Source organism: Geotrypetes seraphini, chromosome 6 (genome assembly GCF_902459505.1).
Source record: "Geotrypetes seraphini chromosome 6, aGeoSer1.1, whole genome shotgun sequence".
NCBI lineage: Eukaryota > Metazoa > Chordata > Amphibia > Gymnophiona > Dermophiidae > Geotrypetes > Geotrypetes seraphini.
In genome coordinates this window covers 183,759,917-183,787,691 of record NC_047089.1, presented here as the reverse complement: position 1 = coordinate 183,787,691, position 27,775 = coordinate 183,759,917, and the positions used below count along the sequence as shown (strand labels likewise).

Here is a 27,775-nt window from a genome sequence, read left to right as displayed (position 1 = left end):
TTCCTGCCTCCTTTTGGCTGCTTTCTAAAATAGCTGTCGCAACCTCTCGCAGCTGATCACAACATTTCCTGTAGTACCGCAAGAGGTTGTGGCAGTCATTTTAGAAGGCAGCCGTGAGGAGGCAGGAGTGAGAAGGCTGCGCTCCTGCCACGAAGACCCCCTCTGGACCACCAGGTACCTCAGTAGGCCCAAGGGGAGGGAATTGTGTGGTTGGGAGAGAGATTAAAGGGTCGGGGCCTGGAGAGGGGATTGAACCTTGGCTATGGGTTGGAAGGAGGGGCAGGGGAGGGAGGGATGAGAGGTGCAGAGACCTGCAAGGGGTTGGAGGGGAGAGAAGCTACATCTTGTGGCTCTTTCTAAATCTTGGGTCAAACATTTTGAATGAATTGGCTCTTTGCTTTAAAAAGGCTGTCGACCTCTGCACTAGAGGCAGCACTGATGCCTATCTACTATAGAATAGGCTCCCAGAACCAGCCCCAAGGGCACACACATTCTCTCATACAAATTTATACCTGCTCAGATGATGTAAATTTATGCATATATTCTATATGTGTACCTGTTTATATTATAAAGTGTATGCATACATCCAACTCCACTCCAGCCTGCCCAAGCTGTGCATGTGTAAATGTCTACAAGCAGTCCACATGAATTACATATTACCTTTCGTTGGTTTGTACATATAGATAAAGTTTGATGAAAGTCTTTTCCACTTGACTTTCCTAAGCACAGGCCTCTTTTTTTTTTAAACATTCCAATGGATTGGGGTGTTTGTAGCTTATCTCCCTCCTTTACTAACGTGTAGCGTGGGTTTTAGCGCTGGCAGCAGCGATAACTGCTCCGACACTCATATGAGCGAGGGTATCTCTGTGCCACATGCCCACCCATGCATCTGAGAGACAAGTGCAGTTCTGTTACCTCCATTCTTGTTTGTTTGTTTTTTTGTCTGGCAGTTGTGGTTGCTGAGGTGTGGCCTTCCCAGGATGTCCCACAGCTGTGTCTACAGGGTCCCGAGCTCTGGTGCCAAGATCAGGAGACGGCGGCTGTGTGTGCCAGAGAGGACTATTGCATGCATATCTGGCAGAATGCACCCAAGAAGGTAAGGATCCAAAGGGCTAGATTCACTAAGCAAACCAATCGTATACCGATCGGTTTGCGAACTGATTTCCCTCCAACCCGATTCACTATGAGGTGGAACGGCATTGAAATGTAGGCAGGCAGCGATTCACTAACAAAAACCCTGCAACACTGACTGGGGATGGCCGATCACAAACAAGCGGCTGCCATCTCCTGCTTTCTGACTGACATCTCCTGCTCTCTGCCTGCTGTCTACCCTGACTTTCCAGCTCTCTGCCTCCGACTCTCCTGCTCTCTGCCGTGATTTTCTTCTGCCGCCCTGCTCTGCCCCGAATCTCCTCTCCTGCTCCCTGCCCCGACTCTTTGCCAATTTGCTTCTGTTGGCCTGCTCTGCCTTGAATCTCCTGCGCACTCTCTGCCCCCGACTCTCCTGCTCTCTGCCCTAAGCGCTACTCTGGCCTTCTCCCACAGTGCTACAGCCCATGGTTTTAACCCGTGGGTTTAAAGCGAGTTAAAACTACAGGCTCGCTGGACTAAAGTTTTTAAAAAGTCGCTGCTATTTGACACATGAGCAGACCATCTGCGCATGCGTCTAGATCGCTACAGAGCGATCCGGGTGCTCGGTTGGGGGAGTGATTCCGATCGCCCTCATTTGCATGAGGGCAATTTGTGAATCAGCCCCCCGGACACGGATCGGATCCGATATGTGCCCTTAGTGAATCTAGCCCTAAGTTCTCTGTGCCGATATCCCCATTCCCTTTCCCTACCTTTGTTTACTTGCCTCATTTTTTCTCCAAGCCACTTATATTTTCTCTCTCCTCTTTTCCCCATATCTGTAGCATCCAGTTACCACACCTATTGTTCTAGGGGCTGTGTAGCAAGCAGGAGGGGGCCTACACTTCCATGAGAGGTGGATTGGAAGGTGGAACAAAAAAGGCTGAGGGACTAAAACCTTTCCATGACCCCAAAGCAAATTACAATAGACTCTCTGTTAACCAGAACTCAAACAGTACTCTCGAGCAACCAGAAGGAAACAAATTAAAGAAATACTGTAATATTTTAAATAAAAATGAAAATAAAATCAATTTCTGGTAGAGATTTAAGTGTAAACTTGGCACGCCACACCTGAGTATGTCTATGCTTTGCCTACCACATGACCGATAATTTGTCTGGAACAGTTTATGGTATACACAAAGATAGAGCAGAATTGTCCCAATCAGAATGAAGCGCACAAAGAAAGTGTCCTTGATCTGATGAATTCAAATGCCTTTATTCATCCAAAGTTTCATAAATACATCCATGGTATGGTATAATATGAGGTATCATAGTATTAGTTAGGCCTTGTCTTAATAGTAACTCTCAAGCAACCAGAAACTACATTTATCCAGCATCTACCAATCCTCGTGAGTGCCAGTTAACTGAGAATCTACTGTATTAGAAAATGTCTAATTGTGATTCTTTTGTGCTTTGCTTTCAACAGCTGAATGCTGTTGGGGAAGAGATGCTAGTGGAATTTCCTTTGAAGATAGGAAGAAAGTGGAAGTGTAAAACGTGTATCAAGGTCATGGAGAAACTTAGTTTGCTTGTGGGAGAAGATGCAAGTGATGTAAGTGAACCCTATTTTTAAAAAAATGTCCTGTAGTAGCAAATCACCCAAGGACCAAGTTTCAAAGGGAGGGGCATGGGGGGGCGGTGAGGAAAAGAAAGAAACTGGTGAACAGGGAGGGGAGCTTAGAAAGGCTAGAGATCAATAGGAGGAGACAAACTCAGTGAATGCAGATAAGGGGGTTGGCATAGAAGAGGACTTAGAAAGTGCCATGGGGAAAGACAAATTGAGGACCCAGGATGGGTAGCAGATTTGGAGGAAAGGGCTTCTTCCAAATTTCTACCTGGCACCATAATGTCAGCATTGAGTCTGCTTATAGTTGAATATTTTGGCAATTAATTGTAACCATTTGCATGCTGCCTCTTTGCAGGATGACATTAGCAGTGCACTGAAAAAAGTGTGTAGGAACATTGGCGTGTTTATGAAGATTCCCTGTCGAATCCTGATAAGTCTTTTCAAGGACAAGATTTCAGATGCACTCCAAAATAATCAGAATCCCCAGGAGTTTTGTAAAATGATAAAGATGTGCCGTAATCCTAGTAACACCCAAGGTGAGTTTTCCAGTAGCATTACCGAATCCTTTGAGATCACAGTTCTCAAAATCTGTGAGTCACAGCTGGGTGTCCAATAGAGTCTGTTACTATATGGTGTTTATAAAGAGGGCAAAAGTCAGATTTCTGCATCATGGGTGACACTTTACATATTTTAAACTCAGGTATTTCAAGCACTTAGGACTAGATTCTCAAAACTTTGCATTAGAAACAAATGGACAACTGTCGCAGCCGTTATTGTAGCAATTTCAAAAAACACGAGTCATTCTCCAAAACAACTTGGGACCTCCCCAAATGCACCGGGGAGGGGAAGGCCCACCATTATGAAGAGGCGGACCTGCTGGCTGGAGGTAGTAGGCATCCTTCTGGCTAGCCATCATAAACAAGATAAGGGGGAGGGGGGGTCGTCGAAGGCATGGGGGGTGTCAAGGTGGGGAGTAGGTATCTCTCCTGCTGCTGGGGGGATGTCGGGGAGGGATTGCTGGGAGATGAGAGGGAGTGGGCATCTCTCCCATTGTGGAGGGGGGGTTAACAGTGTCAGCTGATTGTGCGACGTGGCAGAAGAGAGTGGGCATCTCTCCTGCCAATCATCAATTTGAAGTTTGTTTGTTTTTTATTTTAATTTTCATGGGGGGGTTCTCAGCTGTCAAAACTTACTTTCCTATCAGTGCCTGAGCCAATCAGCAGCGCTCAGGCACTGATCAGAAAGTAAGACAACGACAGCTCAGACCTGTTGGCAAATTTGGCTTCAAATGTGGCACAACGAAGTTAGAGAATCACTTGGCAATTATAGAGAATCACTCGGAGTGATTATTTTAATATTAAAGACCTCGTTGTACTACATTTGCATGGCAGTATCAGAGACTGCTAGAAAACTCAGAAAAGAGTCCGGTAAGCCGTTTTGATACTGCTAAAATACATGCACGCTAAACCGTCTGGAACCGGTTTAGCGAGCATGTTAAAGGTAGATTTTTGTTTTGAGAATCTGCCTCTTAGCAACATACAAGCATACATCTAAACCGCATGTACATGTATGGAAACAGTTCAACTGCATTAAAGATTCCTCAGCATCTCATAATTTAAATCTGTTTAGATGCAAGTCTGCTATGAAGACAAGCACCTCAACACACATCAGATCTGCAAAATGTTTTAAAACTGTCTGTCTGTCTGTCTAAAATTAGGGTTACCAAATGGCCAGATTTATCCAGACATGTCCTCTTTATAGAGGACTGTCCAGGCAAACGGACAGGTTTTCAAAACCTGGTAGTTTGTCCAGGTTTTGAAATTCACTGAGCTCAGGGCCACATCTGGAGGGCATGTGATGTCATGATGTCATACACATATGCATGTGATGTCATCGTGTCACATTCGCACATGCACAGATGCCCGGTCCCAAAGAGTCGAGGTTTGTGTGGGGCAGAATGGAGCAGGGCTGGGGGGGGAATGGAGCGGGGTCATACATCCTCTTTTTGTAATTTAAAAAATCTGGTAACCCTAACTAAAATTATATTAAGGCTTTGGTGCCACCTCAGTAAGGCCAAAACAAAATTTCATTCCACAACAAACACTATTCTTGTTCAAAAAACACACTCAGAATCGTACCATACCAAACAACAGTGTTAACTCCCAGGACAAGGTGTAGCTGGGTGCATAATGAGGTGATAACCCTATTTTTGGGTTGCATGTGATACACTTGAGGTGGACAGTGTTATAGAATAGCTCATAAGCAGATTCATGGAGAAGTTCAAATTAATGCCAATTAGCATAAATAATTGTTAACAACTCATTAATTAATTAATTTGCATGCACCCAAATTTGGGAGACCTTACATGGTCCAATTCTCATCATGCTCTCACTTTTCCATTGCATTCTGCTTTGTAGTCATGGGGCCTCATGATTCCCTTAGGGTCCCAAAGCAGTGTCTCCAGGGCCCCAAGTTCTGGTGTCAGAACTGGGAGATGGCATCTCTCTGCATGAAGGAGCAATACTGCATGGATATCTGGCAAAATATGTCCCTGGAGGTGAGAAATTTCATTCAGTATTCTCTTCCCCTCTGAGGTATCTTTCCTCCTCTTCTTCCTCTATCTCTTTCAGCTCTTATCACTTCTGTCTCTACCTTGTTTTTTCCTTGTCTTTTCTATTTCATCTATCTCTACCTTCCATTTTCACGTTTATTGATTGATTGTGCCAGGCTTAAAAATCAGAAAAAATGAAGTCTACATGTCAATTTGATCATTACAGTTTTGAAATAGTTATTATTTTCCCCGATTGAGGCTAGAGTTTTATTCAAATTTGCATGTATTTGCTTCAAATCAATCTTCGGTATGTCCCCAGGCTACCATTCAGTATTCTCTTCCCCTCTGAGGTATCTTTCCCTCCTCTTCTTCCTCTATCTCTTCAGCTCTTATCACTTCTGTCTCTACCTTGTTTTTTCCTTGTCTTTTCTATTTCATCTATCTCTACCTTCCATTTTCACGTTTATTGATTGATTGTGCCAGGCTTAAAAATCAGAAAAAATGAAGTCTACATGTCAATTTGATCATTACAGTTTTGAACAATAGTTATTATTTTCCCCCGATTGAGGCTAGAGTTTTATTCAAATTTGCATGTATTTGCTTCAAATCAATCTTCGGTATGTCCCCAGGCTACCTTGTTTCCCATTTCTCTTTAAATCACTCCAAAAAGCCCACACGTAGAGTCCAGTTATTCACATATCCTACTGTCAAATCTTGTCGTTTGAAGAGATTTCTCAAGAGAACTCTCTCTTTCCAGGCAGCCAAAATGAACGCCTGGTTTAGCAAAATTATTAAAGACACAACTATTTGACAAATTTGTAACCCAAGCTTCCTAATGCTTTTTAAATATAATATATATTGTGTACATTCTAGAAATTGATGTATCTTTTTGAACTGTATATTCGTTGGATGTTCAGCCTTATCTGCTGTGAACCGCCTAGAACCATTCATGGTCTGGCAGTATATAAGAATAAATTATTATTATTATTATTTTCTGCAACTTTTAGAAGGAAAAAGCATGCAAAATGCATCACTATAGGTTTTTTACCTCTCAAGAAGCTAAATTGTAGGATCAGCATAACGTGCTAAAATAGATCAACCAGGTGACTGTAGAGACAAACGGCCTCTTTTACAAAGCCATGCTAGCGGCTGCGCTGCACTAATGGCCCCGAAGCACATAGAGATTTAAAGGGCTTCGGGGCTTTTGCTGTGCGGCTTTGTATAAGAGGCCAATAGTTTTCCATATGTATATATGCGGGTTCTTATGTGATGTAAAGGATTTGGCCAAGGTGTTAAGAGAATTCCTCTCCTGTTTCAGAGGGTTATAGCAATCACAAAAAGTACATTTTATTTTTTGTAACCCCATGGAATTCTGGGAGTGGTCTCATGTTTGGCAATTAAAATTCAATGTGAAGATGTGCAGAGTGATGCACTTGGGGAGTAGAAAACTGAGGGAACCATATATGCTGAGAGGTGAGAGCCTGATATGCCCAGATGGGAGAGAGGGACCTGGAGGTGATAGTGTCTGAGGATCTGAAGGCAATGAAATAGTGTGAAAAGGCAGAGGCTGCTGCCAGAAGGACGCTGGGCTGTATAGAAAGAGGCATAACCAGCAGAAGAAAGAAGGTGTTGATGCCCCTGTACAGGTCATTGGTGAGGCCCCACCTGTGCTCAGTTTTGGAGGCCATATCTGGCTAAGGATGTAATAAGACTTGAAGTGGTCTAGCGAAAAGCAACAAAAATTGTATGGGGCTTGAGCCAGAAGACATACAGGAAGAACTGAATATGTATACTCTAAAGGAGAGGAGGGACAGGGGAGATATGATACAGACATTTAAATATTGAAATGTATCATTATGGAAACAAATCTTTTCCAGAGGAACAGTGGCGTACTAAGGGGGGAGCGGGGGGACGGTGGTCCGCCTCGGGTGCAAGCCCTGAGGGGGTGCTCCGGTGTCCATTCCCCCCCCCCCCCCCCCGACGTCTGGTTCTTCCCCTCTGGCCTCCCCGCACCATTTAGAGTAGAAGCAGCCTGCAGCAAGATCTCGATGTCAACGATCTTGTGCTGCTTCGTGCTGTCCTCTGCCGCAGTCCTGCCCCATCCACTGACGTCAGAGGAGGGGGGGGGCGGGTCCGCTGTGGAGGACAGCACAAGCAGCTCAAGATCGCTGACATCACGATCTTGCTGCAGACTGCTTCCCTATTTTAAATGGTGCGGAGAGGCCAGAGGGGAAGAACCGGACGTCGGGGTGGGAGGGGGGGGGCGAGCGGTCCTTCGGGGTGGGGTGGGCAGGCAGGCCTTCAGCGCGAGATGCAGGCCTTAAAGGGGGGGGAAAAGCCTTCATGGGGGGGAGACAGGCCTTTCGGGGGGGGACAGGCAGGCAGGCCTTTAATAGGGGGGGACAGGCCTACAAGGTGGGTGGGACAGACCTTCAAGGGGGGTGGGACAGGCCTTCAAGGGGATGCAGGCCTTCGGGGGGTGCAGGCCTTTGGGGGGGTGCAGGCCTTCAGGGGGAGATGCAGGCCTTAAAGGGGGGGGGGACAAGCCTTCATGGGGGGAGACAGGCTTCAGGGGGGACAGGCAGGCAGGCTTTTAATTGGGGGACAGGCCTACAAGGGGGTGGGACAGGCCTTCAAGGGGGGTACAGGCCTTCGGGGGGGTACAGGCCTTTGGGGGGGTTCAGGCCTTCAATGGGGGGGACAGGCCTTCAAGGGGGTACATGCCTTCGGAGGGGTGCAGGCCTTCAAGGGGGGTGCAGGCTTTCAGGGGATGCAGGCCTTCAAGGGGGGGGACAGGCCTTCAGGGGGAGAATGCAGGGCCTTAAAGGGGGGGGGACAGGTAGGCAGCAGGCCTTCAAGGGGGGATAGGTAGGCAGGCCTTTAAAGGGGGGGACAGGCCTACAAGGGGGTGGGACAGGCCTTCGGGGGGGGGTGAAGGCCTTCAGGGAGAGATGCAAGGCCTTAAAGGGGGGGGGGGGACAAGCCTTCATGGGGGAAAACAGGCTTTCGGGGGGGGGGGACAGGCAGGCAGGTCCTTCAAGGGGGGACAGGCAGGCATGCTTTTATTGGGGGGGACAGGCCTACAAGGGGGTTGTGACAGGCCTTCAAGGGGGGGGATGCAGGCCTTCGGGGGGGTTTCATGGCCTTCAATGAGGGGACAGGCCTTCAAGGGGGTGCAGGCCTTCGGGGGGTGCAGGCCTTTGGGGGGGTGCAGGCCTTCAGGGGGAGATGCAGGCCTTAAAGGGGGGGGACAAGCCTTCATGGGAGAAGACAGGCTTTCGGGGGGGACAGGCAGGCAGGCTTTTATTGGGGGGACAGGCCTACAAGGGGGTGGGACAGGCCTTCAAGGGGGGGACAGGCCTTCGGGGGGTACAGGCCTTCGGGGGGGGTTCAGGCCTTCAATGGGGAGGACAGGCCTTCAAGGGGGGACATGCCTTCGGGGGGTGCAGGCCTTCGGGGGGGTGCAGGCCTTCAAGGGGGGGGTGCAGGCCTTCGGGGGATGCAGGCCTTCAAGGGGGGGACAGGCCTTCAGGGGGAGATGCAGGCCTTAAAGGGGGGGGGGACAGGCCTTAGGGGGGGGTGAAGGCCTTCAGGGAGAGATGCAGGCCTTAAAGGGGGGGGGGACAAGCCTTCATGGGGGAAACAGGCTTTTGGGGGGGAATAGGCAGGCAGGCCTTCAAGGGGGGGACAGGCAGGCAGGCTTTTATTGGGGGGACAGGGCTACAAGGGGGTGGGACAGGCCTTCAAGGGGGGGGGTGCAGGCCTTCGGGGGGGGTTCATGCCTTCAATGAGGGGACAGGCCTTCAAAGGGGGTGCAGGCCTTCAAGAGGGGTGCAGGCCTTCAGGGGGAGATGCAGGCCTTCGGGGGTTGCAGGCCTTCAAGGGGGGTGCAGGCCTTCAAGGGGGACACACGCCTTCAGGGGGAGATGCAGGCCTTAAAGGGGGGGACAGGCAGGGCAGGCAGGCTTTCACAAGGGGGGGACAGGCAGGCAGGCCTTTAAGGGGGGGACAAGCCTACAAGGGGTGGGGACAGGCCTTCAGGGGAAGATGCAGGCCTTAAAAGGGGGGGGACAAGCCTTCATGGGGGGGAAACAGGCCTTCGGGGGGTACAGGCAGGCAGGCCTTTAAGGGGGTGACAGGCCTACAAGGGGTGAGACAGGCCTTTAAGGGGGGAGACAGGCCTACAAGGGGGTGGGTGAGACAGGCCTTCGGGGGGGTGCAGGCCTTCAAGGGGGAGACAGGCCTTTGGGGGGGACCCTGGTGTAGAAGTACACAGAGGGAAGGGGGTGTTCAAAGAGACGTGCATATGCCAGACTTTGTGGGGAAGAAATAATGTGTCTGAAAATAGAGGAGAGGGAGAGAGATGATGGACCATGGGATTTAGGGAGGGAAGGAACAGAAAGGGAGAGAAATTGGACACAAGGGATGGTGTGGAGGAGGAATAGAGATACTGGATAGGAGGGTAATTGGGAAAAAAAAGGGAGAGATGGTGGGCCCTGGGGTGGTGGGGAAGGAGGGAGAGATGCCGGATGAAAGGGTAGTTAAGAAAAGGTGGATCTGTGGAGGAAGATGAAAAAAAGGAAAGACACCAGACTTCCTGGGGAGGGAAGGGAAATGGAAAGGGAGGATAGAGATGGCAGATGGATGGTTAGCATGAAGAAAGAAGGAGACCCTGGCAAGCAAGTTATCAGAAGACAACCAGAGTCTGGGACCAACAAGATTTGAAAAATAATCAGACAACAAAAGGTAGAAAAATTAATTTTATTTTCTGTTTTGTGATTACAATATGTCAGATTTGAAATGTGTATCCTTCCAGAGCTGGTGTTAGACCGCAAACGTGAGCTAGGATTTAACAGAGAGAGGAAAAGTCCTTTTTGTTTCTTTATTTTATTTACACCACAGCGCCAGTGTGGTTAGGAGAAGCCAAAGGGGGTGAAAAAGCTATAAAACTCACCAGGATTTTTGAAAAAAATCACCCAACTGGGCAGGAAAATCGAATTGAAAAACCAATTAAATAGGCTGAATCGAAATTTTTCTTCCTGAATCGGGCAGTTTGCGCTACTGTCTCAGACTTTAGGACCTGGAATTGGGGAGAGATGGCATCCTCAGTACTTTATAATGCAAGTGAAACGAGGATTTGGTCAGACTTATGAAGGGTCTGCAGAAGAAAAATATTGTATAGGCCGGCGACATGAGACAGCAGGAAATGGGAACTTTTCTTCCTTCTATTTTTGTGAATGGAAAGGCTGAGGATGTCAGAGAGTTTAGTTAAAATATGTGCTTTATAAATAAATATAATAATGTGTTTTATAAAGTTTATAAGCATTGCTGGCCTACCCGGTGAGGTGTTCCTAGTGGTGGTGGTGGTGGTGGCAGTGTGTCAATGTGTTGAGAGGAAGAGGTGGTCTGGGAAATTCTCCTGAGCAAACTCCGGACCCATTTCCACCCCCCAGTTAGACCACTCCACTCAGCTGGTTCACACACTGAGTGGGTCTTTGGGTATTATGCCTAGGTAGTTGTTTTGGGATCTCTTCCAGTGGTTTGTCAGTATCTCCTTGTGGTCTAAGGAAGGAAATTTTGTTAACCTTAGCAGTGACCTTTTGTAACAGTGCTGCTTGTGTGGCTATGTAGTGATCGAAAAAAAAAAACCAGACCTTTGCACATTTTTGCACTATAGGTGGGTGTATGAGGAGATTCACATTTCCTGCACAGCTAAGTCCGTGTGAAGTTCCCTTGTGCTGTATTTGACATCTAGCAAGGTCTCTATTTGGAAGGAAAGATCTAAGCTTAAAAATGAAGTGGCCAGAAGTTATGGTAAAAGATAGCTTAGCTGGTTTTAAGAAAGATTTGGACAAATTCCTGGAGGACTGTTTGACTTCAATAAAAATGATTTACAAAAAAAAAAAAAAAAAAAAAGACATGGGGAAGTGTCTGCTTGCCCTGGATCGGTAGCATGGAATGTTGCTACTCTTTGGGTTTTGACCTGGATTGGCTACCATGAGAATGGGCTACTGGGCATGATGGACCATTGGTCTGACCCAGTTAGGCTATTCTTATGTTATGTTCTCATCTGTAGGGGCCTTTGTTTTCACTTCTTATTTTAATGCATTTTTTTTTCTGGAAACTTATCAGTGTTTTTTATAATGGGAACAAAAATGGAAGAGAATTAATGTGTGTGGAATGGGGGGGTAACTAATTTCTTCAGCTAAATAATTAAATCCACCTCAATCAGACATAGGAGAACTCGCACACCATTCACACCCTCCAACCAAAAACGTCAAAAGAAAAAAACTGTTCGACAACCTCCTAGCCATTCGAGCTGCAACACTCGACCCCCAACTCTACAACCTATTGACCTCGACCACAGACTACAAAACCTTCAAAAAAGAAATAAAAACCCTTCTATTCAAAAAACACATAAAACCGAACTAACACAATCAGAACTGTCCCAAGCATCACCTGCAACTACTCCATATGTACTTCTCATGTCATGACAATTCAGACATAATTTATGTTATGTTATGTTTGGAATAATGGTTACATATATGAGGTTCAATAAAAGAATATTTTCACTCCCTGTTTCTATTCTGACCATTTATACTGTTTCATGGTTATTACAAAAAATATTTTTTACATGGGGGGTGGGTGGGGGGGCCCTGGGTGCCACATACCATAGGTATCCCACTGCAGAGGAAGGAAAATGGTAAAACTAGAAGGCATGAATTGAGCTTGCGGGATGGCAAAATTAAGAGAAATATTAGGAAATCTTTTTTTCACGGAGAGGCTGGTGGATGCCTGGAATGCCCTCCCGCGGGAGGTGGTGGAGATGAAAATGGTGTTGGAATTCAAAAAAGCCTGGGATGAACATAGAGAATCTCTAATTAAAAAATGAATGGCTGTAGAAAGATTTATGGTTGTACTAATTAGTTACATAAACAAGTTACGTGCCTCTTAGTTTTCTAGGGGAAACCATAAACTCCGTCCTTACCCAAGGTTCGTTATATTTGCCAGTTTATACTAAGAATAGAGACCAAGACTATGTGAAATATAGAAATATAAAAATATAATTCATAAGCCAGCAGTAAATAATAAACTAATTATTTGTTCACAATGTCTCTGAATATATATATATATCTCAGCACATAATTATCACACCCACTTGCTAGATAAATGAGTAAAACCAATTCTTGCACACTAAATAAATCCTTATAATAATAATTCCTGAATAGCAGCAATCAAAAATATATAGCTTATCACCACGGGACCCAACTAACCTTATCCGAAACAATAGAATTCTCTCTCTAACCCAGCTGAAAAGACATATAATTCCTTATTCTCACCACATAGATCAGGCCTCAGTAAAATCGGGGAGAAGGAATCAATGTATTTCCTCCGCTTAGCAGATATGGAAATTCTTCTGATTAGGAACAGTCCGTCAGCCATTGGAAAAGCTGTAAATTAGGTTGGCAGCAAAGGTTTCCTTTATGTGATGGAATCCAGATCTGTATAACTTTCTTTTGGGGACCAGTTCTATATTTCCACGAGGATATAATATGCACGAAAGCATCCAAAAATCTGTGAGCTTGGCTTCTTTCTCCACACCACATTTTTTCCTGTGTGTTATATGGATACAGTATTTATCTGCATCGCTTTTATTTTTGAAGCTTGTTTTTAAACTTTTATATCAAAAACAATTAAACCTTTGTATCAAGATCATTGTCTCCATCCTTGTTTCTGGGTTTTATCCAGTTAGCACACACTAATCATAGCACACTAGCTGGATAATACAGGAATGCTCACTCTCCCCCATGACATGCCCCTTCTAAAAATATTTTTTTTAAAGTTGTTAACGTTTGTTTATTAAAATTTGATATCCCGCTGAAGCTTACAACAGTTCTCGGCTGACAATTAAAATAAATACATGAAAAGGAAAGGAACTCCATAATGTACAGGAAAAACCTATTCAATCACACACACACACACAAAAAAAGATCAATCCATATATCTCCATTTAAACCATCATCATCATAATAATAATAAAACCATAATGTTAATATATGTGATCAATCTGAGGAATATCTAATCCAAAAGCTAACTGAAAAAAATATTTTTAAAATAGTCTTAAAGGCTTCAATTCAAGACGAATATAATTTGGAAGTTTATTCCAAAGACTATGTGCTAAATAATAAAAAAGCTTTGTGGCGAATAAACTCCCAGTTTATTTTACTTGCTGCTGGTAATACTAATCTATTTTCTTGTCTGAGTGTAAGAAATAGTTAGTGAGTTTAAATAACCAGGTTCAAAGATGTGAAACGCTTTGAGTGCTAACATCAACATGTTAAATTGGATACAATAAGAAACTGGTAACCATTGATATTGTTTAAAAAAAAAAAAAGTAGTGTTTCATGATCAAATTTACTCATATGGCCTAATAATTTAATAGCAGTATTTTGTAACATTTGAAGACGTCTAAGATTCACACTTGAAATTCCCACATAAGCAACATTACAATAATCAATTTTTTGAAGTTTAAAAAAAGGCATGAATCAAAGTCTGAAAGTTCTTGTTATCAAATAAATGTCTTACCGCTCTTAAAGATCTATGAGAGTAAAAGCCTTTTTTAACTTGATCTAAAAAAATAAGTTGAGAATCAACAATAACACCAAGATATCTGAACTTATGAGGAAAGACTAAAATGGTTAGGATTCTTCAGCTTGGAAAAGAGACGGCTAAGGGGAGATATGATTGAAGTCTACAAAATCCTGAGTGGAGTAGAACGGGTACAAGTGAATCAATTTTTCACTGTCAAAAATTACAAAGACTAGGGGACACATGATGAAGTTACAGGGAGATACTTTTAAAACCAATTGGAGGAAATTTTTTTTCACTCAGAGAATAGTTAAGCTATGGAACGCATTGCCAGAGGATGTGGTAAGAGCGCAGAGCGGAGAGCATAGCTGGCTTTAAGAAAGGTTTGGACAAGTTCATAGAGGAAAAGTCCATAGTCTGTTATTGAGAAAAACACAGGAGAAGCCCTGCTTGTCCTGTATCAGTAGCATGGAATATTGCGACACCTTGGATTTTGGCTGGGTACTGGTGACCTGGATTGGCTTATGTTCTTATTAACCAGAGGAATCTCAAAGTTATTAGTGGTTAGTTTTACATCTGGCACAGGAAAACAGGCAAAATTCCACAAAACGCTGTGATGTGTTTCACAATAGCCTGTTTTACTAGACTAACGCCAAATCCTTGGTAAAAGGACCCCTAAATCTCACACACAAAAATGCCCTGCTCTGTCCACTCTTTTCATTTTTTTCACATAACAGTTCTAATATATTTTTTTCCACTTTAAATAGATGGAAGAATCTAGTCATGAGGAATTTGAGAAATCTTTGAAGAAAAAGAAGAAGAAGAAGAAGTCAAAGAAGAAGAAGTCAAAGAAGCAGAAGAAGAAGAAGAAGAAGAAGCCAGCAAAGCCCTCTGTGAAATGCACAAGTTGCACCCAAATCCTGGGGACACTCAAGAACATGATTGGAAAGGATGCTGATGATGTGAGTAACCCAGCTATGCTGGGTTTGGGAAGGAAGGGATGTAGAGTAGAAGTTAATCACAATAATAGGGAGATATCTTATAGTCCTCTGTGATATTTATACACTAATGAGTAATATCTTAAATCACAGCTCTAAAATTATTGTTAAAATATATAAATATTATAACTTAATTGTGAATAGCTCAGACCTTATAACCCGTGATTCAGTAATAACACCGAACTGAGGTTAACTGGGGGACCATCATCGCCTTCACTGTCCCCTTAGCCATCCACATAACTACTACAAAAACAGTCACAGAATCAAAAAATCAAAAGAAAAAATAACTTATCTGAAAAGGATGGACGGTTGACCACTGCTAAACCTCAGAGGTGTTAAAGTGATGAGTGCTTGTGAATATCAATCAAACATTTCTTTATCACACCATTCTGTTATCCCTGTCCCCCTGACTCGAGTTTCAAGTCTTCTTCAGGGAGGGACACTGTTGAATATAAAATATAAGTGTGTTAAAAACTTATCACCACGGGTGCCAAAATCTTGCCTCATAACTTGTAATACCATAAACTGCCTAGTATAACCTTAAATCATGAATCTCATACCTGTGAGGAGAGTGTTTTAAACTTCTATGAAAGAGCACCAGAGGGGAGAAAAGGGAGGAAATGAAAAATACAGTATTGAGAAACAGTTTATAAGCCTCTAGGATGATCTGTAGTTTATCACATTTTATGGTTTTATGGTTATGGTTATGGACCTGGAATGGCTGTTTCTAGGTTCAATAAGGCTTTAGCTCTAACTATATTTGGTTATGGTTTTATGGTTTATGGCTCTACAAATCGAGAAGGCACCAGAGGCAGGGCTAACTTACACCGGAGACCTCAAATTACTACGTTTTATTATACTGAGGGCGGGACAATTAGACATTGACCCGGAAATGATGTCATTAGAGATATATCGAGTCATATGTTATGTCAATAACCACTCTATCTCGTGGTTTAATCCATCTGTAATTAGTGTGTGCCAATTATATATAAAACGTTGTTCTTTTTGAATTAAGATTTTTGAAAGGTCCCCTTCAAAATGTTTAATCTGTGTTAATACCGTGTATCTCAACTCCTCTACTGAATGAGATTCCTTCAGCCAATGAACTGTCAGGGGGGCGGTAACTCTACGATTACGAATACCACTTAGATGTTCAGATATCCTGATTTTGATTGTACGGGTAGTTTGCCCGATGTAAATTTTGTGACAGGGGCACCTTACACAGTACACTACCCCTGTTGAATCACAATCTGTACCAGAATTTAATTTAAATTTCTTCCCTTCTGAAAATGGTATGTCGATGTAAGAAGCCTCCAATACATAACGGCACAACCGACACTTCCCACATGATTGGTGAGGTTGATGATTCCCAAAATCCTCTTTCATGTGCCTACGTTTTAATTTAATTTTAGAGCTGTGATTTAAGATATTACTCATTAGAGTAGGTTAAGCCATATTGAAATATTTATTTATGTATTTATTTTAAAAATGTATATGCCTAATATCGAACCGGGTTTCCAATATCAAACATTCATAAAAATAAAACCATAACATAGACATAAAATCAACAACCTCTGCCTTCATATTAAAAAATACTGGCTGAGTAGCCAATACAGCAAAGGGGATTTCCCATCCGCACTACATGTAAGCATCAACAAACAATTGTGCCTTTAATAATTTCTTGAAGCTTGCACAGTCAATACATAGTCATAAGTGTCCAGGGAGATTATTCCATAAATGCACACCAACAATCGAAAACATTTTTGTTTTTGTAGTTGCATAGTGCACTCCCATTTTCTTAATTGCTGTTACTGTATTTTTTGCTCCAAAAGACGCACCTTAGATTTAGAGTAGGAAAACAAGAAAAAACTTTCTGAACCAAACTGTGTACTAATATATACAAGGCTCTACACCCAGCCCCCCTCACTCCCTGCCAGGCTCTGTACTCAACCTCACACTCCTTGCCAAGTTCTCCACCCTGTCCTCCCTCCCTGCCAGGCTCTGCTCCCTGTTTCCCCTATCCTGCCAGGCTCTGCACCCTGTTCCTTTCATTTTTCATATACACACAATACACACAGGAGATATAAATTCTCAAAACTGACACATTTTGATCACTAAATTGGAAATAAAATCATTTTTCCTACCTTTGTTGTCTGGTGATTTCACGAGTTTCCTTCCTTCCTTCCTTCCTTTCTTCATTCAGGCCCAACAATTGTCTCTTTCTATTCCCTCCCTCCCATGTCCCAAGTTTGTGCCCCTTCCCCCTTACTGCCTTCCAGCCTTTGTCCTTCATCCTCCCTCCCTCCCATGTCCCGAGTTTGTGCCCCCTCCCCCTTACTGCCTTCCAGCCTTTGTCCTTCGTCCTCCCTCCCATGTCTGAGTTTGTGCCCCCTCCCCATCACTGCCTTCCAGCCTTTGCCCTTCCTCCTCCCTTCCTCCCTGCGGCGCTGAAGCCTGCCTTCCTCCCTCCCTGCCGTGCCAAAGCCTACCTACCCGCCACTGATTTCTCCTCCTCTGCCCCGGTCTGCCACCGCTCGCTGCAACTCCGGGAAGGGAAGGGCCAGCGTGCAGCAATTGCTCATCGCCAGCCCACCAGCCTTCCCCTGACATCAGCTCTGACGTTGGAGAAAAGGGAAGGGCCAGCCGAGGTTCTGAGTTCAATTCCCACTGCAGCTCCTTGTGACTCTGGGTAATTCACTTAACACTCCATTGCCCCATGCCACTTTGATTCTGTATACTACAGAGAAAAAGCAATATATCAAGTCCCATCAAGTCTGAAGTTGGTTATTTGAAATTTCACAAATTATTTAAAACTTAGTTGGTTAACAAATACTCCTCCCCTTTTACTAGAATTGCTATGAGTGTCGGAGCATTTAGCACCCTGGGCTGCAGTAAAAACCTCTAACGCAGCTTAGTAAAAGAGGGACACTATGTTACATTTCATTAGCTGCTTAATTATGGTTTATCTTTTAATATTATTGGATTTTTGCTTCTTTTAATTTAAGTTGATTTATTGTAACCCAGCCTGAGCTTCTGTGTTTGACATGGTATATAAAATATTGTATATTATGTTAGTGAGGCAAATACGGAATGTCAGAGGGACACACAAATGGACAGCGACAAATAAAAACAAAATCAGAGAAAGGGAGAAGCACAGCCAGAGAAACACTGCCATTAAAGGAAAGAATATATACATTGAGCCTCATAATCCATCCTATCATTGGCACATGACTTATGCTCCCTCTAAATGGAGCGCATGAGCAACTGGCTTATACATTCTAGGAGCATCGCTCACAGATTTTACATGGATGCTCACAAAAATACTTGTAACTCTGGGTTTTAGAACTTGTCACTCACATGAAAACATTTTGCATGCACCTGGCCAATTCTTAGCGGCAGCATTGCACTTGACCATGTTTTGGAAAGAACTGACAAGCTAGTAGCTTAAATATTGATGGAGGTAGGGCCTGACGTCCCTGCACTCTGTGGATAACCCAAGGGTCTTACTATACCTTGGTGAGATTGCCAGATGAACTCTTTGGCTGCCATTGATTCTTCTTAGAGATCTCTCCAAGCCAGTGATTTCTAGCCTTATGACAATTCTTCTTCTATTTCCCACCCCGAAAACAATGGGGTAAACATTCAGCTAGAAACATAGAAACATAGAAATTGACGGCAGAAAAGGGCCATAGCCCATCGAGTCTGCCCATACCAATGATTCACTCCCTGATTCTTACTCTCCCAGAGATCCCACATGAATATCCCATTTTCTCTTGAAATCTAACACGCTGCTGGCCTCAATCACCCGCTGAGGCAGCTCGTTCCAATGATCGACCACCCTTTCGGTGAAGAAGTACTTCCTAGCATCACCCCGAAATTTCCCTCCCCTGATCTTCAGCGAGTGTCCTCTGGTTACCGAGGGCCCTGTAAGACTGAAGATATCATCTTTCACCTCTATACGCCCAGTAATATACTTAAAGGTCTCAATCATGTCCCCTCTCTCTCTTCGCTCCTCCAGTGAGTACATCCGCAGTTTCCTCAACCTTTCTTCATACGTGAGTTCCCCGAGCCCCAAAACCATCCTGGTAGCCATTCGCTGAACCAACTCAATTCTCAACACATCTTTTCGGTAGTGTGGTCTCCAGAATTGAACACAATATTCGAGATGAGGTCTCACCATGGATCTGTACAATGGCATTATGACTTCAGGTTTTCTGCTGACAAAACCCCTACGGATACAGCCTATCATTTGTCTTGCCTTGGACGTAGCCTTCTCCACTTGATTGGCAGCCTTCATGTCGTCGCTAATGATCACTCCTAAATCACGTTCCACCGTGGTCCTGGACAAGGTTTCACCATTTAGTGTGTAAGTTCTGTGTGGATTTTTTTTGCCTAGGTGCATTACTTTACATTTTTTAGCATTAAAGCCAAGCTAGTGAGTGTTTTATATACACACCCTGTCGCCGTCAGCATTATCCGTGTACATTCAGCGCTGGATCTTTTTCAGGTTGTGCGGCTAACTATCTTTGATGCGGTTAAGTGCAATATTTAGCACTTAGATAGGACTGAATTTTATGCGGTCCAATTTGGCCACCTCAGTGTTTAACTACTGAATGTTGGCACTTGACTCCACCTCCGCCCACAAGATAGCCAGCTTTCAGTTTAGTGGTCAGTGCTAATATTCAGCAACATTAATTGGTTAAGTACCACTGAATATCAGTGGATAGCCCTTCACGTGCAATTCAAGAATCCAGGACCCTCTCCTGGCCACTTAAATCACTCTAAATATGGACCCCAATCTTTCTGAGCCTGATGGAATTTCAGCTAATGTGTACTTGGTAACCCAAATCTCCTTAAATAAAACACAGTGATGAGGATCATGGCAGTTTCCGACATTGCAGCAGGAGATTAACACACTATTGTGCATATCAACCTGGCTTTTACCCCAGATGCACAATTTTATATTGCGCAGCCATAGGATGCACGGACAGTGTTCGGTCCTTAGTATATCCACTCATCTGGATTTTGCTGCCTATTTTCTATAGTATTTTTAATAAAGTTATTTTATTTTGAAGGCGAGTGTGGCGCAGTGGTTAGAGCTACAGCCTCAGCACCCTGAGGTTGTGGGTTCAAATCCCGCACTGCTCCCTGTGACCCTGGGCAAGTCACTTAATCCTCCACTGCCCCATGTACATTAGATAGATTGTGAGCCCACCGGGACAGACAGGGAAAATGCTTGAAGTACCTGTGTGTAAACCACTTTGAGTGTGGTTGTTAAACTACAAAAGGCAGTATACAAGTCCCAATCCCTTTATTTTGAACTCCAGGTAATTTGTGGCTTTTCCACCCTGCCTCTTTGCTTAGATTTTGAAGGCCATCTTTCTTTAACCCCTCACACTTCTTTTTTTTTTATGGGGCTCACTGCAGGATATGATTGAAGATGCCCTCAGCACCGTGTGTGATGACTTTGATGGGGCAGTTGCCACAGAGTGCAATGGGATAATGGAACTGTATAGGGATCAGATCAAAGATGCCCTGAAGAATGGTGACGATCCCAAAGAATTCTGTACCGTGATTAATATGTGTGGAGCAGACATCGAGCAGCCCAAAGATATGGGTAAGATACGTACAGTGCACAATAAGTTACTCCAAATCCAGATTTCTATAAACAGGATCTGAATTTAGGTGGCTAGATCGGTGTGCCTAGCCAATCTAGGCATCTAACTTAGTTTTCTTAATTAGCTTCATCAGCACCATTAAAAACCAATTAAAAATATTAATTAGCCAGTGGGCACCTAACTCGGTAGGTGTCTGAGTCAGTGTGTGCATGTTTGTGAGAGTTAGAATGTCAACCAATATTTGTTTTTTTATAATTCTACATAAAGTTGCATTAACCCTCATCTACATAAAGCCATAAGCAGCAGTCTCCTTTAATACACTGCTAATATTCATTATTTCTTTAGCGCTACCAGACGTATGCAGCACTGTACAGAGTCACAAAGAAGACAGTCCCTGCTTGAAAGAGCTTACAATCTAAATAGACAAGACAGACAAACAGGATGTCATGGATACAGTTAAGGGGAATGATTAATCTGTTGGCTTGTACAGGACAATCAAGCTATTGTGACATCACTGAGGAGGTTGGCTTTTATTGGTGGAAAGAGGCATTATGACATCACAAGCTCAGCTCTGCTTCCCAAAGACAAACAGGATGTCATGGATACAATTAAGGGGAACAATTAATCTGCTGGCTGGGTTAGTGGGCAGTGGAGAGTAGGGTTACGTATTGATGGCTATAAGAAAAAGGTGGGTTTTCAGTCTGCTTTTAAACAAGGTAAGACATTGGGCTTGGTGGACAAAATCGGGTAATTTATTCCAGGCATAGGGGGCAGCTAAATGAAAGGAACAAAGTCTGGAATTGGCAGTGGGAGAAGGGTATAGCTAAGAGCAGCTGATTTGAGGACCGGAGTTCTGTTTGTTTTACCCCACTATACACACAGATCTATAGCTCTGATTTCCCTAAAAGTTGCAGGACTACATTTCTTTTTTTTCTTTTTTTAATTCTTTATTGAGTTTTAATCAAAAACAGCATCATACAAATGAAAGAACAAAAGATATTCCACATATTACACTATTATCTATACAGGTAACATAAATATCATTCAATAATTTCATTTTCCTGCATATACATTTCCATGGATACATTGGGGGTAGGGTTACCATATTTTTCTCTGGGAAACCCCGGATACATGACCCCGCCCCGTTCTGCCCCAGCTCCACACAGTTCTGCCCCAAGCCCCATCCCCACCCCCACAAAGCCTCCTTTCTTCTCCCAAACTAGCTCCAGCCATGTCTGGAGGGCCTGGAGCATGCGCAGATGTGTTTGACACGCATGCTCAGAGGCCCTCCAGATGTGGCCAGAGCTCGTCAGGGCTTTCCAAAACCCAGACTAATGCCAGGTTTTGGAAAGTCTGTTCAGGAGCCCAGGCAGTCCCCAAAAATGAGACATCTCCGGGTTTTCCCAGATGTCTGGTAACCCTACGGTGGGGTAAAGCCACAAAACTACTGCATAGGTATTCAGTAATAAACTACAAGATTCAACAATGCCTCAGAGACATCTAGAAAAAAGAGCTTTGCAAACTTATTAACCCTATAATAAATACAGTAAAACTTTGGTTTGCGAGCATAATTTGTTCCAGAAGCATGCTTGTAATCCAAAGCACTCGTATATCAAAGCGAATTTCCCCATAGGAAATAATGGACATTCAGATGATTCGTTCCACAACCCAAAAACTTTAATACAAAATACTATACATACTTGTATTGCAAGACCTCGCTCATTTAGAACAGTCACTACACTCCTGCAGCATCAGAGAGAGAGAGAGAGAGAGAAGAACCATCGGCTCAGTTGTGATGATGTGACACATGTTGATGTACTCGTATTGCAAGACTTTGCTCGTTTAGAACAGTCACTACACTATTGCAGTGTCAGAGAGATAAGAACCATCGGCTCAGTTGTGACGTGTGTACACTGTATGTACTTGTATTGCTTGTATCAAGTTACTTGCAGTCCAAGGTTTTACTGTACTGTCCAAAGAGGCTGAAATATACCCTGGTCAGTAGATATCATCAGTGATTTAGCCACAGGGGGTCTTGAAGGCCTAGTCCCCCTTCCCCCTCCCCCCCCCCACACACACATACAATTTGTGCTCAGGCCACCTTCAAACCTGTAGCACCCCGTTAAATGGGTGTTGGGGATGCTACCGTTCTGCCAACCAAAGAAATTCAGTGCTTGAGCCACTCCCCTCCTCTGTGCTGCTGCTGTAATGCAAAAGATGGTGGCTTGCCACCGATGCCGGAACTTCTCCTCGCACATGCTCAGGCCACACAAAAATTATGTTCAGGCAAGGACCATCCTACATGGGAAAGATGAGGTTAGGTCAGGTCTTCTGCTTCCCAAACTAGTCATAGAAACATAGAAACATAGAAGATGACGGCAGATAAGGGCCATAGCCCATCAGGTCTGCCCACTCTACTGACCCACCCCCAAGTCTACTATCCTAGGGATCCTACTCCTGGTGACAGGTTCCCTTGGCTTAACCCTCTAAGGGATTCCACATGGGAAATGCCAAACAGGCAGCCTTTTGCAGGAGAGAAAGAACTAATCGCTGTGCATGAATGAACTGCAGTGGCCACATTTAGGAACCATGATTACAGAGTTCTGGAAAGAGCTTGGTGGATGACGCCCAGCTGAGGATTATCACTGAGATGAGACATGGATAAAATAGAGGAGAATTCCCCACGTGATTGTAAATGGCGACTTCCGGTACAGACCGGTTCTGATTGAGTTGGAATTCCAGAACTGCTGGCCCAGAAAGAGAACCCTAAGGCTCGTTGTTTCTGTTTTACAACAAGTGATACATCTGCACAGCAACAAGAATAGCCACAGACCACAAGACAGATGCATATTCATGAGGGGGAAGAGAACCTCTTGGGAGTAAAGTATTCTTTACCCAATTGGCTGTAATAATTTACACATGAAATAATAAAAACAATTTTATTTCACTGTGGAGATATGCATCTGTATTGTCCTAAAATTAATAATAATAATAACTTTATTTTTGTATACCATAGTACCATAACAGTTCAGAGCGGTTAACAGAGTAAGAGACTGTACATAGGCAGCGAAGTTACAAACAAGACAATCAGTTTAATTTAACAAGTCGGGAGTGGTCAGGATATCCGGAGGCATATCAGAGATACAAGACGGGGTTAAAAGGAGGGAGTCGGAGGAATTTATCAGAGATAGGTTTTAATTGATTTCCTGAAAGTATGATAGGAGGGTGAGTTAGAGATGAGAGTGGTTAGACATTTATTCCATTTGCCTGCTTGGAATGCCAGAGATCTATCAAGGAATCTCTTGTAGATACAGCCCTTTAGGGACGGGAAGGCAAACAGGTAGGCATTACTTGTGCAGGGGGGGGCCTGAAAGTTCAAGGTGATCCGACAGGTAGATTGGAGATGAGCCTGATAAGGTTTTGAAGCAGAGGCATGCAAATTTGAAGATGATCCTTGCCTCTATCGGCAGCCAGTGCAGTTTTTTGTAATAAGGGCTTACATGATCTGATTAAGAACAAGTAACATTATCAAGCTGTGTTAGGAGGCAAATAGCACAACTTTAAGTCCCTAATGCAACTTACACGCAGCTTGTCTTGCCTCCCCTTAATGATATTTAGGTCACAGCACGGCATATTATATAGTAATGAAATGCAAAATAGGCACATGTAAAGCACTCATTTCTAAGTGTTTCAAGATATGAGATAAGATGTTTTGGTTGTTGTGAGACTTAAATTTTGAATATGGCATAAAATGATAGTAAAATAATCCCATCCAAAAAAAACTGGGTTTATTTTACCATGCCAGGAGCATCAGGCTTCACAGCTGTAGCCCAATGCTCCTGGGTGACTAGGCCAGAGCCTAAAGGAGGTAATGCTATATCCTCCAATCACCTTCTTCTATTCCCCCCCCCCCCCCCAAGGGTCCCACCATCATTGTTGTAGGCCTACCAGCCCTTTACTTGATGGTTTAGCGGTCTTAGGGCAGAAATAATTCCCAGTCGCTCCTGCCTGCCAGCGCCATCTTCAAACTGGTGTGTGTATGTGTAATAAAGGAATCACATTGATCTAGTTGGTGCAAAGTTTTTGATCACTAAAAGTGGGTGTGACAAGTTTGTAGTTTCTCATCCACTTGTGGTACTTTTAACCGTGATTTAGCCTGATTATCTTGACCCTATAGAAGAGATCTAAATGATCACACCCATGCTTTGCAGTTATTTAAAATTTTGAAGTTGCACAGTAATGCTTTTGAAACCAATGGGAAGAGGTGTTTTTTCACTCAGGGAGTAGTTGAGCTCTGGAGTGCATTGCCAGAGGACGTGGTAAGAGCAGTTAATGTAACTGGTTTTTAAAAAAGTTTTGGACAAGTTCCTGGAGGAAAAATCCATAGACCGCTGTTGAGACAGACATGGAATGGTAGCATGGAATGCTGCTACTATTTGGGTTAGCCTCTGCAAAGACAGGATACTGGGCTAGAGATAGACCATTGGTCTGACCCAGTAAGGCTATTCTTATGTTCTTATCTTCCAGTTTGTTGCTTTGTTGATCTGCCATACCCTTGTGATTACAAATTGGCAGCCAGTGGATTTACATATTTCTGGACCCCCCTGCAAACGTACAATTCTTTTTGAATATCAAGGACACTCATTATTACATGCTTGTATTTCCCTTTCTAGTATAGCTCAATTCAAGGCTCTCCTGGAAAGGTGAATATTTCCATCTAAGAAGCTGATCCAATTTATTTCTGTGACTGTGTTTCTCTCCCCCCCCCCCCCACACAGAAACTCTGGCCTTTGCTCCAATAGCAACCAACAGTTGTACCATCTGCCAGACATTCACCCACCAGGTGGTGCCCAAGCTGAATGATCTCCTGATGGAGAGTGATTTTGAGCATGCTTTGGAGAGAAAATGTGAGGTACACTTTGAAGGATCTTCACAGGTGAGTGGCCTTAAAGTGTTTCAGGTTTGTTTTGCTTTTTTAATTAAACTGGACCCCAAAGTGGTAGCAATTAGAGAATGGCACTGGGACTGGTTCCTGCGGCTAGCCCCAGCTAACCCACAGGAATGGGGGAAAAAATTGGCCCTTTGCTGCAGGTATGGGAAAAAGGTTTTTCACCGCCCCGTGGAGCGGTAAATGGCCTTATCGCCACAGTGGATCTGCCGCGAGTCGCCCCCTTCCCACCCCTCTCAGCCAGCAGGCCCCCTCCCTCTCAATCGCAGGTCCAACAGCCCCCCTCTCTCACTCCCTCCCTTGCTCCCGATCACGGGTCAAAACTGACTTAACAAAACCTACATCTCCCTTGGGTCGACTCCTTTGCGCCTCCCGGGGCGGGCCAACCAGCCTCTTAGAAACTTCGTGGAAGAAGAGGCAACATCACACGCAAGGCTGCTTCGGGACCTTCTTCCGGCCAAGTCCCTCCTTCTGTTGTTACTTCCATGCCAGAAGTTACATCGGAAGGAGGGGCTCTGCAGGAAGAAGGTCCCGGAGCAGCCCTGCATACGATGTTGCCTCTTCTTCCACAAACCAGAACGTACGCAGGTAAGGCTAGACTCAGTTAGGGCACTGGTCTTTGACCTATGGGCTGCCACGGGAGCGGACTGCTGGGCACGATGGACTACTGGTCTGATCCAGCAGTGGCAATTCTTAAGTTCTTATGGTAGGACCGCCCCGGGAGTCATAAAGAGGCCGGCCGACCCCTGGGTCGCAGGGTTTTGCTGGGGGGGGTTTGCTGGTTTTGACCCACAATTGGGAAAGAGGGAGAGGAGCTGTTGGACCTGAGATAGGGAGGGAGGGGGGCTGGATCTTAGTTACAGTATGTAGCAGAGAAGAAAGTATTAAAGTAGTACAAGGGAAATGGTGCACGATAAAAGAGAACAGACTCAAATATCTGGGGAGTGGGGAGAATGCTGCTGCTATGTTCACACTGAAGGAGGAAGGCGTGCATGAAGAGAGGGAGAAGAATACAAGATAGAACTGAAATTCTTCAGCCTCCCCAACAGTCACCCAAATACACCAAACCTGAGCCTCTAAGAATAGCTTCAAAGAAACTTCTTAAGCACTTTTTGCATGTCATGAATTTTGCACATATTCCACAAGATTGCTGTCTTATGGACTTACCTTGGTACCTCGTCACCCTTTTAATCACAAATGACCTTTCCATCCTTATTCCCAGTGCAAGGACTTTATTTCGGAATATGGAGCCCAGATGAAGCAGGTTCTGAACAAGTCACTGGATCATGTTACCACCTGCCTGGTAAGAATGAAAAATATAACCAGTTCTTCTGCCTCCTCTCCCTGTCAGACATTACACAAGATGTTCTATGGACAAGCAGGGACAATTTGAAGCTCTGCAAATCAAAGATACCCATGAATCCAATCAAGAGCACATCCAAGGCATTTTATTGAAAAATAAGACTCACCTCTTTGACAATTAACTGTCTTAGTTTATTTTTTTTTAATCTTTATTAATTTTCAAAGCTAATACAAAGTGACATGAATTATATATACATTAATAATGAAATAAGCCCTTAAATTCCATTAATAACAATGCAGAAAATAAATATCCCTCCCCTCCCAGCCAACAATTTAATCAAGAAATGAACCAGAAAGATATCCCCCCAGCCCCACCCACCCCATCCTGGATATATCTAAAAATTAACAATCCCAGGCACTTATCTGTTAGTTTTACAGCAGTGGAACACTGAAACAGCTACTCACACACAAAAGAAGAAAACACCTCCGCCACTCAGTGCAGCATAAAAGCTTCTACTGTGATCCAGATTCACCCAAAAATCTGCTTCTTCAGGATGAACTACAGATGAGCAGAGCATCAAATCAAAATATAGCAATATAACTTTTCGGCCTCTTTTACAAAGCCACGCGGTAACAGCCCCGAAGCCCTTTAAATCTCTTTGGGCTTCGGGGCCGCCTAGCGCGGCTTTGCAAAAAAAGGCTGTTTATGTTCAACTCATTATTAACAAAGCCAAAAAGCATAATTCAGAAAAACAATATCAACTTTTTAGCTATGGGAGCTTACAGGCTGCAGAGAGGTCCCAGAACATCAGCGAAGAAACACCAAAAACGCTGATATATAAACAATGAGCTGAAATCAAAGACTATAATGTCACTCTAAATAGAGCATCACAAAAAAAGGTCCCAGATCACATTTATAAATGGGACCATTCCGTTTCTTAATTTAATCCTTTTGGTGTTTAAGTTCCCCACATTTAACTAAATCATTCTTTTCTAAGTAGAATATGTGCTCCATCTCCACCCTGAGAGATCTTAACAAAGCAGAGGACAATAGACAACTGAGGGAATCCTGAT

The 27,775-nt window shown here is 44.0% G+C and overlaps 1 protein-coding gene and 1 long non-coding RNA gene across 3 annotated transcripts in view; one reads left to right on the top strand and one right to left on the bottom strand.

The window, feature by feature from the left end:
• Nucleotides 1–27,775, top strand: part of LOC117362487 (pulmonary surfactant-associated protein B-like) — a 37,797-nt gene that overhangs the window by 5,119 nt on the left and 4,903 nt on the right. For both annotated transcript variants that reach the window (XM_033948936.1, XM_033948937.1), the window contains exons 2-9: nt 951–1,096; nt 2,555–2,680; nt 3,051–3,231; nt 5,113–5,252; nt 14,603–14,797; nt 20,261–20,450; nt 25,230–25,387; nt 26,622–26,702. In XM_033948936.1, the coding sequence (XP_033804827.1) occupies nt 951–1,096; nt 2,555–2,680; nt 3,051–3,231; nt 5,113–5,252; nt 14,603–14,797; nt 20,261–20,450; nt 25,230–25,387; nt 26,622–26,702 (1,217 nt within the window). The remainder of the gene's footprint in view (nt 1–950; nt 1,097–2,554; nt 2,681–3,050; nt 3,232–5,112; nt 5,253–14,602; nt 14,798–20,260; nt 20,451–25,229; nt 25,388–26,621; nt 26,703–27,775) is intronic.
• LOC117362490 overlaps nt 22,301–27,775 on the bottom strand; it is a 50,528-nt gene continuing 45,053 nt past the window's right edge. The window contains exons 2-4 of the long non-coding RNA XR_004539897.1: nt 27,167–27,260; nt 26,567–26,699; nt 22,301–22,749 (exon numbers count right to left, since the gene is read on the bottom strand). This is a non-coding gene — a long non-coding RNA (uncharacterized LOC117362490). The remainder of the gene's footprint in view (nt 22,750–26,566; nt 26,700–27,166; nt 27,261–27,775) is intronic.